This window comes from Aspergillus chevalieri, chromosome 1 (assembly GCF_016861735.1).
Source record: "Aspergillus chevalieri M1 DNA, chromosome 1, nearly complete sequence".
Classification (NCBI taxonomy): Eukaryota; Fungi; Ascomycota; class Eurotiomycetes; order Eurotiales; family Aspergillaceae; genus Aspergillus; species Aspergillus chevalieri.
In genome coordinates this window covers 3,637,587-3,656,519 of record NC_057362.1, presented here as the reverse complement: position 1 = coordinate 3,656,519, position 18,933 = coordinate 3,637,587, and the positions used below count along the sequence as shown (strand labels likewise).

Below are 18,933 nucleotides of genomic sequence, written 5' to 3'. Positions count from 1 at the left end.
ATACAGGAAATCGACGTGTCTGACGACGGAATAACCGAATATAATATAGTGTACTCTGTATAAGTTAATATCATTCAAAATGTTCGAGATAAATCCATTCACTCCAGTGTTCCGCTTTCAAAATTTGCCCGCATGAAAAAGGTGCTAATATAAATGCACATGGCCGTCCCATTAACCATACATTGAATCGCTAATTCGAACACAAATGACCCTCATGGGCTTCCAAAAAAAAAAAGAAAAGAAAAGAAATAGGCATCAAAGAAAAAAGAAAAAAGGCCGGACAATGAAGAAGACAAAGACGAGGCTGCTAGTAGCCACAGCAGCCTTGGTATCAAAGGAGGAAAACAGGTAATTGGTGTTTAAACGATCGTTCAAATATCATGACTAGGATGCTTTTGACCCACCACTGGCCTTTTGCTTAGCGCCCTTGGAGCCCTTAGGGCCGCCCTTTGGGCCGTTTTTGCTGCCTTTAGGCCTGCCTTTTGTAGGACGACCAACGTCCGCGGTGGATTCGCCTTCCATAGCAGTTGGCTTCGAAGCTGATTCGGAAGCCAGGTTTTCATTCTCTGCTGGGACGCATCCCTGCGTGAAAAATAGTCGGGCATCGAACCCATAAATATTGGCAAAGCTGTAATAGTTGCCTATACAATTCGATGTTAGAAGGAGTTGCGGGGACGGAAACAAAAACAAGGTAAATGGAAAACAAACCTCTGGGAACCTGGAATACACTACCCTTTCCGACACTGAATTGTACCCCAGATATATCAACCTGCACTCGACCATGACAGACATAAAAGACCATATGCATCTTCTTTGAATTCTTAGGCTTTTTGACGCCCCCAGGCGGTAACTCGACTATCCCGGATCCCAGAAATGGGGAACTGAGAAGCTTCGCAAACCGAAATGTTGCATCCTTGACATCCCTTGTCTCGATCCCAGAAGGTGCGTATGCGATATCTACACCCCATCTATCAACATATGCGCCAAATGGGATTGGAAGCAAGATGAACTTACCGAGAACCTCTTCTTCATCGATACCTGCCTGAGTCTCAGGGTCCCATTTCCTGATGTACCCGTGAAGAACGCCGTTGTCTTTTTCCCATCCGTCGGCATGATCTTCATTCTCATCCTCCGATTCAATGTCCTTGCTTTTCGATTTCTTCGATCGCCGTTTGCCTGACTTTGTTTTCTTATACTCGGGTTCAATTTCTTCGGTACGGATAACTTCTTTGACTGTCGCATGAGGAAATCGATCGCCCTCGGCAACCTCCCCATCTCCGAATACACATTTTTCGTTTTTCCAAAAAGCAAGAGGTTTGATTGACACTCGTCCTGATCGTGTGCGGGCCGCGGTGTCCTCTGCGGGTGCTTCGTGTTTGAGGATATACAGGCTCCGTCCCTTGGTGGGCCCCGTCTGTCGTTTTGCGTATGTATCCGTTATATGGTCGATTTGAGGATTCCCCGTTGCCTTCACGCCTCCTGTGGTCCGATCCGCGGAAGTTCTCACTTTCTTTGACGGTCTGTGATTTTCGGGTTCCTCGTTGGCCTTGCGCTGCGCCTTTGGGGGTCGACCGGGGCGCTTTGGTTTCGATGCGAATTCCCGCTCGTGGGTGTCGTTCTGTTGTGCGGTGGTTTGAATCTGGCCATTGTTGCCCGAAGCCGACCTCTTAGTTTTCGTTGTAGTACTCCTAGGTTGTTCTGTTCTGCGCGACTCGAAAGACATGCCCGGACTATCCGGATCCGTGCCCTCTTGATCCTGCTCCTCTACGGCTTGCGGAGCTTCGTCTTCCAATAGGGTATCGTCGCCAGCAGCGAAATTATCAGCGAAATCGTCGCGGGTCTGCTCGAATGAATCTGCATTTTCGTCGCCGATAAACTGGCTGTTTGCGTCGCTGTCCGAGAAATCATCTGTCGCTGCTGGTTCTGATGTTCTGATATTCGCTTTATTTTTGTTCCGCAAACCATTCGCATGGATTGAAGACGGCGCATTAACGGAGCGATGCGAAAGTGGGGAGACGTCACGTTGCGAATTTCCTTTCGCATTAACCCGTGATTTACCAGCAGATGGACTGGACGAAGGATGGTCACGTTGCGGGCTGGCGGAAGATCGCAACCCCGGAGTCCTCCGCGGTGACCCTGTGAGGCCAGTCTTCATAGGTGATCGCGCAACGGGGGGCGGAAAGTATGATGCGCGTCTGCCATTTAGAAAATCTGCGGGGCCAGGTGCATTTCCTAGCAAAAGACATCAGCCCGGAGATATTGGATTGAAAGAGAGAACAAAAGCCATACCCTCATCCATTGACATGCCATCCGAACCCATATCGTTGCCGTTATTAAACCCATTTTCATTGGCAGGGGACTTCTCAGGGGACGAAAACATCCCGTCAATCTCTTCCATGCCATGTTCATCGCGTCTACCTTCTTTCAGCGTGATACCTGTGCGCCTATATCCGCGCATCGCTTATATTAGTTTCCCCGCTGCAGATACTGACTCCCCCCAAATCAGGTAAGCTTACCTTCCAGCCTTTCCTACGTTGGAATAATCGTATTCGCGGGTTTTCGCTGCTCCTCGAGGAGCCATTTTCAACGGTGGGATTTACGCGTAGGTGTGATCGATATTAATTCGTGGAAGAAAGAGCGAAGAAAAAAAAAAGGTCCCTCACGAGTGCGTGCGGACAAAAACGCCCTGTTCCGGCTTTCTCGACCGGAATTCGAATGCACAGAGTCGCTAAGAAGGCGGAAATCACGTAGGATGGGGGGGTCCACGGCTGCTAATATCACAGAGACATGAAGCAAAAAAGAAGGAGGGCGTGTACAAAAGTAATGCGCTGGTAGTTGACGGCTGCGGAGGGGACTTGGAGAAGACTGACTTCCGGACAAGGCGGCAAAAAGACGCGCGCCGCTAACCCGGAACGGTCGACGCGTCTGCGTTATGTACTTCTCTGACAACGAAGGAGTTTTCCTGTTTTTTTGACCCATCTCTTCTAATATATTCGCTACCGTGAATAGTTCTGAACTATTGCTACTGGTCTTATTTCGAAAATCATCAAATGAGCATGGCAGATAACATGGAAGACCCTGTTGATGCCCTCCACGGCGAGACTTCGACCACGACGAACGATGATACCAATGTCCCTTTTCTTCCTCCCAGTATAGACCGCAGCCGCCTATTTTCCGGAGAGTCCTTTTCGCATTACTCTCCGTGTCCCGCTGCGATTGCGACTCAAGATTCAACACAAAGCCCTAGTACTACTCCATGTGTCTTGGGTGTCGACGAAGCCGGCCGTGGTCCAGTGCTAGGACCGATGGTCTACAGTGCTTTCTACTTGCCTGCGGAACTCCATCATTCCCTCCTGGCTCGAGCATATAGATTCGATGACAGCAAAGTTCTCACACCTGCGGTACGAGCCAACTTGATGCGATTGATTTGCACACAGGGAAACCCACTCTTCGAGTCTTGTGGGTGGGCGACAAAACTTCTTTCCGCGCGCGACATATCGTCGGGCATGATGCGGCCCGGGGCCGGGATCTATAATCTCAATGCGCAGGCGATGGACGCCACAGTCGAAATCATCCGGGGAATCGTGGAGGAGCGGAAGGTGGTCGTCAAAGAGGTATACATTGATACTATCGGAAACCCGGGAACGTACCAACAGAAGTTGGAGCGCATATTTCCATCTCTCAAAATTACGGTAGCAAAAAAAGCCGACTCCCTATATCCTTGCGTTAGCGCTGCCAGTGTCGTTGCGAAAGTGACCAGAGACATTGCGTTAGAGAATTGTTACGAAACGATACTCGCCACTCAGCAGATGTCGGAGCAAGTTATCACCACAGAGGGCTGGGGTAGTGGCTATCCTTCAGATTCTAAATGTGCCGGTTGGCTCCGGCGAAACATGGACCCTATCTTCGGATGGGGCAATGAATGCCGGTTCAGTTGGGGCACTGCAAAAGAGATGTTGGAGCTAAAAGGAGGAGTTAGGGTCGAGTGGCCCGTAGAAGAAGATGAGGGTATGCGGCTTAGTGAGTTTCTTTCCACCGGAACCGCGAAGGGTACAGAGCGAGAGTTGGGGGGTTGGTATGGTCACAAAATGGCAGAAGTTCTGTGAGAACAAGAACTTGAATGTATTTATTATTATATAAGATTAGGTACTGCATAATTTAGTGATACCCCGTTTCATGTGATATTCGCAGCAAAAACAAGATTAGTCGCTAATTATCCCAAATCCGCCCGGGTATCTCCAATCGAACTCCCTATTTTTACAGGCAAGAAATATAGAAAGCTTCCGTGACATGCGACAGTCTGCTAGTGCAGAATCCTTCAGGGCTGATGACGACCAGTGATTATTAGGAAGAGGGTCACAGGGTCGCCGTCGGGAAATAGTAATTATCCCAGAGGTATTCGTAGTCCTCAATAACGCTGCCGACCAAGTCAAGTAGTGGTTTGCCCTTCATCTTATCGGTCAATGATCTCAGCCAAGACCTGGTTGTTGTCAGTTTCATCATTCCTTTGCCTGATATTAATGGTTAAAGGAACACATACTTGGTAATGTTCTCATAGAACGCGCCTCGCATGATCCACCAGCTCATTGCCCAACCTCTCTTTCTCAATTCTTCGCGTTCTAAGCCCGTAAGTCCACGAAGGCCACCAGCAACCCGTTCTCTGAAATCTGTCTTAGCTAGCTGCCGGCATCCGTACTCCATCCCGAATCCAATTAGCCAGGGCCTCCAGCTTCGCTTATCTCCGCTCCATTTCTGCATCGCCAGCGCGTATATCACTGGCCGAAGAATATATAGAACTTCAGCCAGTTGGCCCTGCCCCGTAATTCTATGCAAAAGTGCTTTCGGGGGTTTGATATCGTCGGCCGTAAGTACCTTGGAAATAAGGTAGTTTGATACATCGTTCACATTCGGAAGAGATGGCAATGACATCCCCGTGCGGGGCATGGTCCAGCTCAAATCAGAAGATCTCTCATTCGCTGGCGTTTGCACCCCGTTCCAATCACCCTCCTCATCTTCCGCAGACCTTGGATCCACCTCACGCTCAGGCAAAGGGGGGCTTACTAGCAGCCGAGAATTCGTTAGGCGAAGTAGAAGCAGGCGACAAATCGCTTTTGCAATTTCAATCAAGATTACCACATGCCAACGGGTCTTTTGGCCTCGGCGTCGCGCAACCATTTCCCACAACAACTCTGTGTATTGAATCATCTGCAAAGAAAGGGCCACCCGGTGATATAATGAAGAATGAGAGGTCCAATACTTTGTGTATCGAGAATGCGGTGTCGGTGCCGGTCGAGGAATTGTGGACGGGAGTCTCGAGATAACTCGTGAGACAAGGGAGTCATGGTACAGCGACAAAAGTTGTACTCCAGAATGGACTGTTCAAAGCATCAGATGGATAGTAGTCACGGTTTCAGACTAGATTTCTGACATACCACATTCTGATGATATCTCCGAGTCTCTGTAACGTCCTGCGTAGTGAAAACAATTCTCGTTACTTGTTGTTACTTGCGCCGTCAGGTCTTGAGGCTTGGGCTAACCTGGAATGATGTATGTCAAAGATCTCAACGCAGATTCCACCTGTCCCACGGAGCTGGCATTTTTCGTTACAAATTCTTCGTAAAGAGGGAGCCATTTGGATGGCTGCAATAGCACTGCAGCCATAGAGTTATGCGATTTCGATGTTGACTTCATCTCTGCGGAAGGGCGCGCCGGGAACATCGAGTCCCGAAGGGGTCTCAGTTTGTACCGCCAAGATCTGAAAACGTCAAACAATATCTGGATGGTGGTGGGAGTAGATGAGAAGAAAAGTAAACGAGTCGCGCTTGGAATACTAGTAGTTTGGTAATGACAGGGATGCAGTTCAGGATGACGGACTCGAGCGGGAGATAAGGAAGGCACGTGTTCCGCATCTGCCAAGGATATTTGGACCGAGGTAAAAATGCGGATACCAGCTACGTACTAGTATTCCGTATTCCGTACTGCATTCTATACTGCTGTCTGAAATGTTGAAATGTTATTGCGTTTGTTCTAGGCTCGAAACTGCTGAATACATAGAATGCAAGCTTGACGTATGTCTCTCAATCGGTTATTTGACATGTCAAGGTATGACTGAGGTATGCATAAAGGGTCATGTGATAGTAGACAACCCTTAATGGCTCTTGCGATGACTATAGAGCAGATAGAAGCGCACAAAAGGCCATACCCATAACCCAACTTTCAAGGACATGCATAGAAGTTCAACTGGTTTGGTTTTCCCAGTTCTCAGGCTCTTTTCCGATTGTTTAATGCATAGATATATTTTTCTCAAGGCCATGGCTCCATTGGCAGTTTGGCACCATATTCCATAGCTTCTACCAGGGGCACACTCATTCCTCATGAGGTATCTTACAAAGGCTGTCCGGCCTCTGAAGCATCCCCCAAGAGGGAGAGAATGGGGGAGACTTAAGAAAGCCTGCGAAGGCCCCTATTTTCAATGGTCCACATCTGTACAGCATACCCCGTAGATTGGTGATATATATGGTTAAATACAAGCCGCTGAAAAGACTAACCTATTCGTCCGCAAATTTCCACAACCCACCGGGCCGCATGGCTTCTCTATACCGTTCATAGACTTTCTCTCTTTCGAGCTTTTCTGCTTCTTTGCGGTCATGCTCTAATTCCTGAGTGTCTGGCATATCTGTACGCCAGAATCCAGGAGGTGTTCGAGGACGCTGGTGAAGGTGTTTGTGTTTTCCAACAGTATTCGAGATATGTTTTGCTTGCGCTTCATGGAGAAGCTCTTGGCGATCCTGGGGCTCCATTGTATGAATTAGATCCTTTTCATCGCCCAGGTATTCTTCTATGAGTTTTTGCTCCTCTGCTTCTTTCGAAATTGACCCGCCAAGGTTCGTTTGGAAACCACCAGCTCGAGCCATGGCGAGAAATTTATCGCCGCAGCAGCCGGTGCGTGTACAACCACTCAAACACTTGTGTTCGTCTCTTTTGCGAACAACATCGTTGAAAGCGTAGTCAACACCATGGTTGTAATCGGAATTGATCTTGAAATGGTGAGGTTCAAGCCGTTGAAGTGACCATGTTCGGTAAGATTTATGTTCATGGCGCGCAGCTGACAACTTGTTGTGAGTATCGACTGAACAAGATTCTTGACTTTGTACCATACCGGTTCGCATACTGCCTTCGACCTTTGCTTCAGAGGATCCTGTGCCTTCCGAGGATCTATACTGTATATCGCCTCCTAGATTCTGGTTCACAGATCGCCTACTATCAGCAGGGTGCACATGACTCCGCAGAACGTTTAGAGGCGACCTAGATGGCGCCGGTCCTTCCAGAAGACTTTGTAATCGTTGCCGAGCAGGCGCGATTTCAGTCTTCGACGACTGATCCGTCTCGGCGGAAGACGCATGTTTTCCGGTTCGTTTCGTATTCATATAGCTTTCTCCATCTTCTGCTAATGAAGGTATGCCATGTCTGATTGCTTTTTCCGTGTTTCCATTCGATTTCTTGGCACTTAATTGCTGCTCAGAAGAGTTGACAGCTCGCGAATTGCCATTAGTGGGCTGGAGAATTCCGCGCTTCGACTTTCTCTGCTCAACCAGAGGTTGAGGGGGGCTCTCGTAATGCTGCTCAAGTTCCCTAGTCGTCGTAGGAATATCAATCACTGAGAAGTCCTTTTCACTAAAATTGCGACTGTGACGATACTTTTTCGTCGGGGTCTCGACAGTGCTGCCAATTTCATCCAGATCCTGGGTACCCGCAGGTGCGCGGTATTCGGAGAAGTTTTGGTGGGGGCTAGAGGACATGCTTTCGCTCTTGATGATAATAGACCGCTGCGACCTAACTGTAGAGTCATTTTGGACGAAATCTTTTTGATGAGTAGTTTCCGGCAATGGCACTCGCTTTCGTTTGAGCTCCCGCGTCACTGTTTCAGTGGATTCATCGGAAGAGAGGTCATTTGACACAGTTTCCTGATTTGCCGACAAAGGGCCAGATCTGGTTGAAGCTGGGTCTGGTAGTTCGGAAGTAAAGGATGGCTCCAGAGCATCACTTGTCCCTTTCTTGGTATGAGCCCTTTGTCCATGAAAGTTTTCGATTAATTGTTGGTTCGGGGATGGAGTCGAAGCCCCAGTTTTGCCCTCATGAGCAACCGGTTCCAATGGCTCCGATACAGATTGTCGCGACCTCGATGGCTCAAAGTGCAATGTTTCCCTGGTGACTGAATTCTCATGCACACGCCGGAATTTGACCGGGATCCCTGATAGTTCAATCGTGAACTCCTCTCGAGTGACGTGGTCTTGCCACTGCACTAATTTCCGCTTATGGCTATCGACCCTCGCCCTGAGTGTCCCACAAACACCTATCAGCTCTTGGAAATTTTTATACAAAGCTCGATATTTAGTGCTAATATCCGCGATCTGTTCCTTCATCTCGGAATGAAGACCATGTAAAGCAAAATGCTCGAGAATTCGCTCAGGTCTGTATGCCTCCTGCATGGAAGCAGAGAATCTCATGGATTTGGCGTCGACTTCACATGGATGCATTTCTTCTTTAAGATCCGCAACCTCGCGCTCTAGCTCATGGATTCTGGTGGTAGTATTTCTGTACGCTTCTCGAGCAACCCTGGCTGCCTCATCGGCTTCCTTGATCCGCGCATCTCGACGAGCGAGCTCGGCATTCATGTCTTTGTAGGCATGATCGAAAGAGTCTTCGAACAATTGAGCGACAGAAGTATGAAGCTGTCTGAGGACGTCCATTTATAGGGTTGTACACGGCCCAGTACCGGGTGTAGCACAGTGGACATTGCAATATTAATGATCTTGCGACGCGTCTCCAGATGTAGTTACGCGTGTAATCCCGCGGGGTCTTATCAGCCTTTAGATAAGCCACCCATTGACGTACCCGAACCACCGGTAATGCTCATCATCCTCAATCTATAAAGCGACTGACAACATGTCGAAACGACGTATCTACGACGATGAGAGCAGCAGAAGCAGCAGTAGGATTGTCTCCCACTCGCATCTGCCGAAGCGTTCCCGCAAAATTGACCGCCTTTCGTCTTTAAGCGACGAACTCCTACTCCATATTTTATCTTGTCTTCCGATACCATCGTTGATTGTTTGTCAGAGGTACGTCTATAGAACAGAATAGAATTGGGCGAACTGACAGCTAAGCTCTCTTCGCCGCATCAGATTATCGCGCCGATTTCATGCATTGGCCGGAGACTCGGAGCTTTGGAAGAGGCAATATTATTCACGTTGGGTTCGACCTCGTGCACGTCGATTAGCAAACAGCAAACGGATTTCCATTCCACAGTCGAAAGCCGAATATTCTCCTAGGGTATCGACATGGTTAGATCACAGTTATCTAGCAAAGGAGGGAAGGCCTACAAACTGGAAACGGCAGTATCATCTCAGGCACAACTGGTCCAAGGGGATCTGCCGCGTAACTGAATATGAATTCCCTCGACCGCCACGACCTCCGTTGTTCGTCGAGTTCTGTGCCGGCTTTATTTTAACAGCGGATTCCGACCATGGGCTTCGAGCTTGGATTGCCAGTAACCCAAGATCCTGCGTGGCAAATATACAATCAGAATGTTCTTCTGCTGTCCCGACAGCTCTGTCAGCAACCCGCAGCCTTTGTCAAGATGATATCGAGGTCGTGGTAGGCTTTCAAGACAAAGGCTTCAGTGTTTATGCCTTCGATATCAAGGCATGGAAACTAAGCTTACGTTTTATCCACTCTGAACCAAGCCCAGAAACAATCACTGCCATGGCATCATCAGCTCCATATCTGCTAACCGTCTCAGAACATAAGCTGCTTTCCCTATACAGGATACTCCCAGGCCCTAAGGGTCTCAACAGATCTGGTGTTTCAGACGGAGCCCGTCTGATTGCGTCTCTGAGAGCAGATAATATTGTGGCCCCAATGTCACTGTCCATTCGAGTTGCGCAATCTGAAATCATTGCATCAGTTGTTTATAGTTTTTACCACATTGGTTGTGGCTGGTCGTTAGGGATCCAAGAACTTCGTCTGAACAGCAATGGCCAGCAAATAGACTCGCGGCTTGCTACAACAGTGGATTCACAATACGGCGTACGGCCTCTTCCTAACTCCGAGAATGGGTTTCACTCGGCATGGGACTACCAGGCTGGAGGTGGCAGGCCGTTTACGATGCCAAGTGAGCCCTCTATACTACACCAAGAGCTCCCAACCTCTCTTTCCTATCGACATCCTTTTCTCCTGGCATCTCATCCAGACAACACCCTCACCGTGTACCTTGTTGTATCTACTTCTAATAGCCTATACGTCAAAAGTGGTCAAAGGCTCTGGGGCCATACATCGTCTGTGGGAGTTGTGCAGGTTAGCGATCGTGGTAAGGCAATATCTGTTAGTTCACGTGGAGATGAAATACGGGTATGGGAACTCGAATCAGTTATTTCATCCCCTCTAGCCCGACGGACGGCGAAGGAAGCCAGCAGCATTCGGCTCAGTCCCGAGAATGCACGCACTGAATGGCATGAGAAATGTGACCGATCGAGCCAGAATGAAATTGAAAGAGCTACTATTGACGTCTCTCGGGAAATGGCACGGGTACGAGGCTGTGTCGGATTTGATGATGAACGCGTGCTTCTGCTTCGAGAACAGGAAAGGGGGACAGCATTGCTTGAGAGTTACAATTTTATATGAATATGAGCCGGGTTGGGTCTCGTGTCGATATTCGATATCAGAAGCCTGTATGAATTTTTTTTTTTCTTTGCAACACAAGATAGACATACTCTGTAGACAAATGAGGACCTTCTCGGTCGGCGGCTTCTCAAAGTTAAAAGGTGATCTCCGCGAACCAACGGAATTTACGAATTCATGAGTTCATGAGGACCTTGGACGGGAGCCTTTATATATGTCTTTCTCCCTACTGTAAAGGCAAGTTTTTCTTTTTCTTTTTTCAAAACTAAACTTGGACTGCCCTTGAGCAGTGACGCTGCTGACTTCCTTTTGCTCTTGCTCCAAAACTTCAAGCACTCTTTGGCAGAAAGAGAAGCTTCATAAACCTGGCATCGGATGAATACCATAGAAAGACGCCCAACAATGTCGACCGGTCCATTCTCCGTCATTTATTTATTCGTCGCATGTTGTTTACACATTTATGAATTGGGCATGCGAGATCATCACAAATTGTGTGCGATGTCGATAACACCGGAATGAGATATATACTTCAGCAACAAACCCTAGATGAGGGAATGATGCCAAGACGACTGAGGGTCATTCAATTCATCGTTCAATCCCTCACCCTGAGGCCTCAGTCAATTGAAAGAATCATGAGCCTAAGGCATGAAACAGCAGTGATTTCACCACATCACCCATCCTCAATGAACATATGTTACAAGAAAACAGAAGAGGCAATGTTTCATATTCACTATTTTGTGGCAGTGAATCCCTGTCATTCAGGTCTTATTCGTTTATTTTCTCGTCTGTCGAGGTGCTCTCTTATAGTTGACCTGCTGCCAGGCACCGCGGGAAGGAAGACTTTTCTCCCCGCACTAACCGCTGTTAGCATATCTCACTTTTTTTTTTTTTCTTCTTTTGGTCCCTCTCACTTCCATCCACTACGATTTCAATTTTGCTCAACCACTTTCCTCTCCGGTTTCATTTCGAACCATTAATACAATTTCCCTCTTGCAACGCAAAAACCTTTCCTAATAATCAAAATGGACTACCAGAACGGAGGCCGTGGATGCTTCAACTGTGAGTTAAGAAAATGCACTCTAGCGACTGTCAAAAATTAGAGCAGTCTTTGCGCATGTCTAGCGGCAGCATAGCGCTCTACATTCGCTTTACATTTCTATTTGCCTTCATGCCAAAGCTCTGTCCTGTTCCCTGTGCTATCTATGACTGTTTCGTACTTGATCAGGATCTCCAGTTCGGAGTCATGCAGTCGACTAAAGCTTCCATCATGTACTGGCATCCGAACGATACTTCCTTCATGCACTATTTCTACAGAGCTAGTTTTTCCCTCTTTTTCTTGTCATGTCCCACTAACAGAGTTTTGTCTTTGCAGGCGGTGATGCATCGCACCAGGTGAGAAACATCCTTTGCTATGAGCTTTCCTTGGACATGATATGGTGAAAGAGGACATGAAAACTTACTCTTGTTGATTAGGCTCGTGATTGCCCCAAGAAGGGAACTCCTACCTGGTATGCAATATTTTTGCTCCCTGGAGTTGCAGAGCTAATGCTAATGTGTACAATAGTTACAACTGTGGTGGTATGCAAATTTTCTCAGCATAACCTCTCCCTTCCTTTGAACTTTGTCTAATTTAATGCCTTCCATCAACTTTAGGACAGGGTCACGTTAGTGAGTACTCTCATAATTCGTCTAACTTGTACGTGTCTTTGTCGGTTGACTAACTGTAACCCTCTTTCTCAACAGGCCGAGAATGCACTGTAGCTCCGAAGGAAAAGACTTGCTACCGTTGCGGTGTCAGTGGTCACATTTCGCGTGAATGCCCTCAGTCTGGTTCGACCGATGGCTACAGTGGTGCCGTCGGCGGCCAGGAATGTTACAAGTGCGGTCAGGTTGGACACATTGCTCGCAGCTGTTCCCAGGGTGGCAGCTACGGAGGTGGATTTGGTGGTGGATACGGCGGTCGGCAGCAGACCTGCTATTCTTGTGGCGGATTCGGCCACATGGCCCGCGATTGCACTCAAGGCCAGAAGTGCTACAACTGTAAGTTCGCTTACATTCTTTGTGTATGGATCTGAATGAATAACCTGTCAATAGGTGGTGAGATCGGCCATGTTTCCCGCGACTGCCCTACGGAGGCCAAGGGTGAGCGTGTCTGCTACAAGTGCAAGGAAGCCGGACACGTTCAGGCCGCCTGCCCCAACTAAGTCAACGTATTCCTGAATCGATCGCCTTTTCTATCGCGCTAGTGCTCGAATAGCCAGGCCAGGAGGAACTCTTTTCCCGTTGAGCCGTGTTATCGGCGATGATCTGAAGTTCTTCCCTAATCTCTGATTAAATCGTGCCTTGGTTCACGAGGCCTGTTCCGGATGGCCTTCTTCGTTTTACTCTGCGGTTCAACTGATATCCCATTGATATCGAGGTCTCCATGATTGAAACCGCAGTCTCTTATCTTCCGACTCCAAGCGTGGGCAGGAAGATATATTTCAGAAGCAGACAGACGGTCTGGATGGCTGGTGGACAAGCGTGATGAAAATTTCCTTTACGTGATACAAAAAAAAGTGCAGTTTTTTCCAATATCAATTTATCAACAAAAATGAACCCTTTCCATTACATCCCTTTCGTTGCAATTGCATGTTTGCGGTGCCTGGCATTCTTCATATTAGGGATTATTGTGCCTTTTCTTTTGACCAGTCCATCGACCTATTCGCTTCCCAAGCATCCCAAGCACAGAGGCATCTTTCTACCATGTGTCCAACAATGATATGTACGCTTTTGCATTATTATTCAAGACTGGGACATCCTGGCAGACTACCTGAAACCTTAATGTAGAGAATATATAGTTCGGTTGTACATACAACCGACATTTATAGCTTCAGCCAACATCAACGCTGTTTATGGACATGCTCTCACGAGCTACAGCTACACATCATCGCTCTCTTAAATCGAGGCACGTCACCGCAGAATCGTTCCTCCTCGTCCTTATCCAGGCCCCACTCATCTTCGAAGGGGTTTAATGCCATTTGCATGACACGTCCCAAGATCTCTCGGTCCCCTTTGCGTTCCACACGCTCAATCACTTCGTCAAGGATCCATCCACGGGCGACGAACTACTCCGTACAGCGAAGACACATGGTTAGCCTTGGGATAAAACAGCCTGGTGATAAGTTGTTGGGACTCACATTTGGATTGACTGCTTCCATGGCTCTCTGTCTTTCCGCATTGTGGTCAGTGCCCCAGTCCTCCAGAATCCGCAACCTCCAACTATTAAGCCACTTTGCAATGCGGTCCTTGGCAGAATCCTCGGTGTACCCGATGCCCCCAAAACCTTCGGTGTGGAAGAAAATCGAGGCTACTGCTTTCCGATCCTCTTCAGTCTCTATCTCGGCGAGCGATAACTTGGAGAGTCGTCTGAAGAAGTGATTGAAGTCGAGTTCCAGCGCCTCCAGGGTATCAAGCATCTCAGAGAAAAGCTCTTGGAAATCGGATTCCTTCTGGGTCTTCAGCCCTAGTCTTCTACTCATCAAGCGCTTGTATTCGTTCAAAAACACTGTGCGGAACTCTTCGCCTGTTCGTTCAATGAGCTTTTCGGCATGCTTAACGGCGGTCTCTGCAGATTCCTCGGTCAATCCGTCTTTGACAAAATCCTCTTTATCAACGTCACGGCCTGCCCCAACAAGTTCACCCAAACACTCTCCAAGCCGCACCAAGTTCCACCATATGATACTGGGCTGGTTTTTGTAACAATATCTCAAGAAATGATCATCATGATTCGGTGTATATTGAGGATCAAAATTGTCCATGAAAGCAAATGGGCCATAGTCAATCGAGAGGCCGTATAGCGAGGTGTTGTCGGTGTTCAGCACGCCATTCATGAATCCATAAGCTTGCCAGGCAGCCACTGTTTTCGCGTTGCGTCGTGCAATTTCTCGATATAGTCGTGTGAATCTGTTTTCCTCCACTCCTTGGTGCTCCTGAATTTCATCACGAGAAACACCTCTGCTTGGGTTATCCACAGCTGCCGTGGATTGGTCCTTCCCCAGTGGCACGGCTGCTGGAAGAGATTCCCATCCTTGGAAGACATCTTCGGCAAGAAAAGTTGCAACTTTTCTGATTGTGTCCCGATCCCCTCTCGCATGCAGCAGATCAAAGGTCCCGATTCTCAGCCAGGATTCGGCAAACCGAGCAACGATAGCCCCCGGTTCAATGCGTTCCCGAAGGACTTTTAACTTTGGCAACAAGGTGAGGGAGAGGGCGCGAGTGGTGGGCACGCCGAGAGCATTAAGCGCTACATAAGTTCATTCAGCAACGTCTAAGCATTGTATACATGTGCATCAGGTTAGAGCCTACCTTCCGATACGATATATTCACGGATACTTGACCGAAGCACAGCCTGTCCATCAGCAAAGCGAGAGTAGGGTGTTCTACCGGCACCTTTCAACTGCAGCTCATAACGAATCTTTGTCTCAGGGTTGATGCTCTCAAAAAGGCTTATCGCACGCTAGCCCACTGTTAGCATAAGTATGTCCACCGGGCTTTTGTCTAGACATTAATCTTACCCCGTCTCCGAGTTGACCCGCCCAAACACCACTGAGATTGGTTAGCTCGGGGTACCAGTATGGTCTGTCCGGTCATCATACAATTGCCAGCCTTGACGTGTCAGCTAAGTGGTAAAAGGTGATTGTCATCCAGACTGGCCTGATGCTTACCTCCATAGCACTGCGCCCAAGGGTAAATGCCCCCTTTCTCTTCGTCCCAGTAGAACTTGTTACCAGAAACCAACTCCCTAAAATCGGCGGTCTGCTCTTCACCCGATTGTAGTCCGAGGTCCTCCATGGCTCTGGGACTGATTCCCAGCAATTCCGGCTCTTCCGCTGGTTCGGGACGAACAAAGGTATACAGGGCACCTTTAACCAAGCGGGGACCAAGGGTTTGTCGAGGTGCGTTGTGAGATGAAGCCGGAGTCTCGAATGCAGGATCAGGGGGTAGCTTGGAGGTGAAAACACTCGACTTTGGAAGGTCAGCGAGGGATGACCCCGCTGATTTACTGGAGAAATGAGAAGCCATATGGCATAGGCGATTCTGGAAAACCCACGATTGACGAAGAGTGTTCCGCAAAGACATATATAATAATAGCACAGTCGGCAACGGAGACGCAAAGAAGCAGTGTTGTCTTGATATTCGAAGAATAGATATTCGGTGATATAAGAAGCGGTCCCAAGCAATGACGTAATATTGTCGACAATCGCTTCAAACAGTAGTAAGTAGTATGTTATATATATAATGTCATTAAAGCGAGACAGACCCGACCGAATCTTTCTTAGTACAATTGCAAGAATTGAATAATGGGTTATAGAGTCGATCCCATATGGACATGACAATCAATTGGGGACCCTCTCTAAAAGAAGGAGTGCCAAGCATCTCACCTCTCCGCTCAGTGACGTCCCTCTCCGACAAACTATCACCCCTGCTTTCTGTTTAGTATCTCACACTCTCCTCTTCTACCCTCTACTTTTTCATTGTATTTTTGGTCTTTTTATTCATGGCCGCCATTGCTCTAAGTCAATAACAGGTGCAAAATACCAGGCATCGCTGGGTTTTCCCATTTCCCTCGGTATAACATCCAAAATCACCTGTCGCAAAGGGTTCGCTTTAGTCAGAAATAACTAGGCGCGCTTGATAACCCTAGGGGCGGGTGGTTTGCAGAGACATTGGAAGAAGTGTATGGTGAACTGTGTGTTTGCGCGATATTGTCTTTATCTGAATCTCGCAAGACAGTGGTAACACAAGTTTGCGAAACAGCTGGTCGGAGTCGATGTGTTGCTCTTTCTATCATTCATTTGGTTCTCAGCCGGGTGTCAAGGGTTACTTGCCACATGAAATCAACTATCTCTACATCCAAGGCGATATTTTTGACATCCAGACCCGTCCTTCCCTATCATATTGTCATTTATCTCGCACGCATATAGAGTCAACAGACTGCAATGGCGGTGGACCGCCCATCTCCTTCAACGGATAACAATTTCAAGGATCCTGAATCGGCTCGCGAACGGTCATTTGCACCGGATCAAGAATTGATTGATCAGCAATTGAAATACCTTAAGGACGAAGTTCTCCCGTTCTACCCTTTCCTCCTCACCATTCCGTCCGACGTGCCTTTTCGCGTCGGAAATCATTTTATCAACAACTGGGCTGTTGGCGACGACGGACCATTCACCTTAGAGGAACAGCAACTTCAGTATATGACTTTTTTGACGCACCACGAAGGGGATTCTCTGCTGGTTGCTGTTGGCGATTGGTCAGATGGGACAGGGAGCATAATGCCGGATCAACGCTCGAGACCTCAGAGCGTCGCGAGCACGCCGTCAAGTGGGCCGACTAAGAAAAAGATTAGTCTAACTGACTATAAGAACAAATGGAAGAGTGGTGCGTCAGCTTCTCCCGTCGCTCAAGAGGCTAGAAGTCAAAGCGCATCAGCATCCCATGCACTTGACGACAAGCCACGAGCATCCAAACTTGACATTCCGCGGCAAAACACGCATAAACCTCCGAACAGTACTACAACATTACCCAAGTCCTCATCTCGACCTGCCTTCGAAAAAGCAGGCCGCAAACGCCCCCCGGACTTTGAATGGGAGCATTCCAAATCCAATGACGGGAAACCTTCAGGCATATGCTCCCCCAAGAAGCCTCGACTGTCTCCAGATCGGTCAGTAGATGACAGGCCAAATCGTCCAAAATCCAATGGACTTCCTGATCTTTTATCACCGACTCTCCCGCCCACCTCGGACAGCCTGGGCTTGCCTCAACTATTATCGCCTACCCTTCCGCCCAGCATTGAAAAGGAGCTCGCCAGTATCCATGATGAATCTCTGGCTTACGGTGCACCCCGAAAAGGGTCCCCTACGAACTTCGATAAATTTACGGAGGATGCAGCAAGAATGTCATCCAATCTCAATGCATTACCTTTGGATTCTGCGCGAAGTCCGAGTCTTCAGAGGATACAAAGCAGATCGCCCGCTGCGGCACCGTCAAAACGACAACTTATCATTAAACTCAGATATGGGAGGGCGAATAAAAAACGCGTCGAGGCCCTTCTTAAGTTCTCCGGAAAAAAAAAGACAGGTACATCGTGTTCATTTATCAGAAAAGAAGGTCATCATGTTTCAAAGACCCCGCTATCTGACGACGTCGCAGAGATGTCCCATCGATCAGAGAAAAAAGCAAAGCATGTACCCAGCGATCCTGTTCTAGAGAAGCCACAAACTCCAATATCTATGCCTCGACAACAGGGGAAGCATAAAGTCACGCCCATAAAAGAACCCAAAATCACCTCTTCGCGCCAGATGGAGAGTATAAATAGTGAAGGGAAGACACCTCTTACTCAGGGCGCCAAGTATCCTGCAGGGGATTCAGCCAGGAGATTGTCATCGCCGCAAACCAATAGCCAACCAAACCGTTCACGCAGCTACGAGCGCCGCGCCTGGAAAGAAGAATATCAGAAATATGGGAACCTTGGCCGAGAACTAAAACATGCGGTGGAACGACATACGGCTAAGGATAGTGCGACTGCCGCTGACAAGAAAGTCGCAGCCGCTACGGCGCTTGAAGCCATTTTATGCTTCATCCTGGCATTTGTGGCGGATGACCAATCTAAGGCGTTGGCACGCCAGATCGGTGACTCGTCAGCATGGGTATCTATTCTCGCATATTGGAACGTGGTGAAGAAGATTAGTGCCCCTTACCCGCAATTACATAGCCTTTGTTCAATACTAGGTGCTGTGTCTTATGATGCCATCCATGCTCTCGATTTGGACCGACTTGCAGTCAGCCCGCTCCCGGGAGAACATACTTCTGCTTCGACTGCAGGCGATGCGAGCTTCACATCAGAAGAAAACAACAAAAACTTGAAAGAGTTTCTCGAGCTGAAAACTCGACTCCCAAAGAATTATAAGGAGTCCCAAAGGTTGTGGGCTGAAGGTATGGGGGGGCTCTCTGAAGATGTCCTCGAGCGAGAATTCCCTGAAACTTGGCAAAGCCGCTCCAGAAGATACTCTGAGCGAGGGAAGCAACCACTTACACCTGGTGACTATTCTGGGGGTTTTTTCTTACCCCTCGGTAGGACAGACACACCTCTGCAGATTGTGCGGTTTGGCTGGTCTGTCTTGAACGAGTGGTGTGCAAAAGAAGGTTTAAATTGGCGTGGTCGACTTGATTTCTGAGTTGTTCTATCGATTTAATTGGATTGGGCGTCTG

The 18,933-nt window shown here is 48.2% G+C and overlaps 8 protein-coding genes across 8 annotated transcripts; 4 read left to right on the top strand and 4 right to left on the bottom strand.

Moving 5' to 3' along the window:
* Nucleotides 1-384: 384 nt before the first annotated feature.
* Nucleotides 385-2,581, bottom strand: ACHE_11255S (Cupin domain protein; the record flags this gene model as incomplete). The annotated part of the gene is made up of 5 exons (XM_043275804.1): nucleotides 385-641; nucleotides 709-957; nucleotides 1,015-2,232; nucleotides 2,290-2,444; nucleotides 2,517-2,581. The coding sequence occupies 5 exons, from the start codon at nucleotides 2,579-2,581 to the stop codon at nucleotides 385-387; spliced, it is 1,944 nt and encodes a 647-aa protein (XP_043132375.1).
* Nucleotides 2,582-3,050: 469 nt separating this feature from the next.
* On the top strand, nucleotides 3,051-4,106 carry ACHE_11254A (ribonuclease H2 catalytic subunit RNH201; the record flags this gene model as incomplete). Its single annotated transcript, XM_043275803.1, has 1 exon — nucleotides 3,051-4,106. One exon carries the CDS (start codon nucleotides 3,051-3,053, stop codon nucleotides 4,104-4,106), a length of 1,056 nt encoding a protein of 351 aa, XP_043132374.1.
* A 250-nt stretch (nucleotides 4,107-4,356) lies between these two features.
* PEX16 (peroxisomal membrane protein PEX16) lies at nucleotides 4,357-5,718 on the bottom strand (the record flags this gene model as incomplete). The annotated part of the gene is made up of 4 exons (XM_043275802.1): nucleotides 4,357-4,480; nucleotides 4,541-5,375; nucleotides 5,433-5,468; nucleotides 5,538-5,718. 4 exons carry the CDS (start codon nucleotides 5,716-5,718, stop codon nucleotides 4,357-4,359), a joined length of 1,176 nt encoding a protein of 391 aa, XP_043132373.1.
* Nucleotides 5,719-6,548: 830 nt separating this feature from the next.
* ACHE_11252S (SAE2 C-terminal domain-containing protein) lies at nucleotides 6,549-8,675 on the bottom strand (the record flags this gene model as incomplete). Its single annotated transcript, XM_043275801.1, has 2 exons — nucleotides 6,549-7,105; nucleotides 7,160-8,675. 2 exons carry the CDS (start codon nucleotides 8,673-8,675, stop codon nucleotides 6,549-6,551), a joined length of 2,073 nt encoding a protein of 690 aa, XP_043132372.1.
* A 271-nt stretch (nucleotides 8,676-8,946) lies between these two features.
* Nucleotides 8,947-10,683, top strand: ACHE_11251A (WD domain protein; the record flags this gene model as incomplete). The annotated part of the gene is made up of 2 exons (XM_043275800.1): nucleotides 8,947-9,122; nucleotides 9,186-10,683. The coding sequence occupies 2 exons, from the start codon at nucleotides 8,947-8,949 to the stop codon at nucleotides 10,681-10,683; spliced, it is 1,674 nt and encodes a 557-aa protein (XP_043132371.1).
* Nucleotides 10,684-11,702: 1,019 nt separating this feature from the next.
* On the top strand, nucleotides 11,703-12,884 carry ACHE_11250A (putative zinc knuckle domain protein (Byr3); the record flags this gene model as incomplete). Its single annotated transcript, XM_043275799.1, has 6 exons — nucleotides 11,703-11,739; nucleotides 12,053-12,072; nucleotides 12,154-12,188; nucleotides 12,245-12,258; nucleotides 12,424-12,720; nucleotides 12,775-12,884. The coding sequence occupies 6 exons, from the start codon at nucleotides 11,703-11,705 to the stop codon at nucleotides 12,882-12,884; spliced, it is 513 nt and encodes a 170-aa protein (XP_043132370.1).
* Nucleotides 12,885-13,586: 702 nt separating this feature from the next.
* Nucleotides 13,587-15,801, bottom strand: ACHE_11249S (YdiU domain protein; the record flags this gene model as incomplete). Its single annotated transcript, XM_043275797.1, has 6 exons — nucleotides 13,587-13,787; nucleotides 13,860-14,965; nucleotides 15,028-15,178; nucleotides 15,237-15,267; nucleotides 15,318-15,327; nucleotides 15,387-15,801. 6 exons carry the CDS (start codon nucleotides 15,799-15,801, stop codon nucleotides 13,587-13,589), a joined length of 1,914 nt encoding a protein of 637 aa, XP_043132369.1.
* An 860-nt stretch (nucleotides 15,802-16,661) lies between these two features.
* On the top strand, nucleotides 16,662-18,899 carry ACHE_11248A (uncharacterized protein; the record flags this gene model as incomplete). The annotated part of the gene is made up of 1 exon (XM_043275796.1): nucleotides 16,662-18,899. The coding sequence occupies one exon, from the start codon at nucleotides 16,662-16,664 to the stop codon at nucleotides 18,897-18,899; it is 2,238 nt and encodes a 745-aa protein (XP_043132368.1).
* Nucleotides 18,900-18,933: the final 34 nt, after the last annotated feature.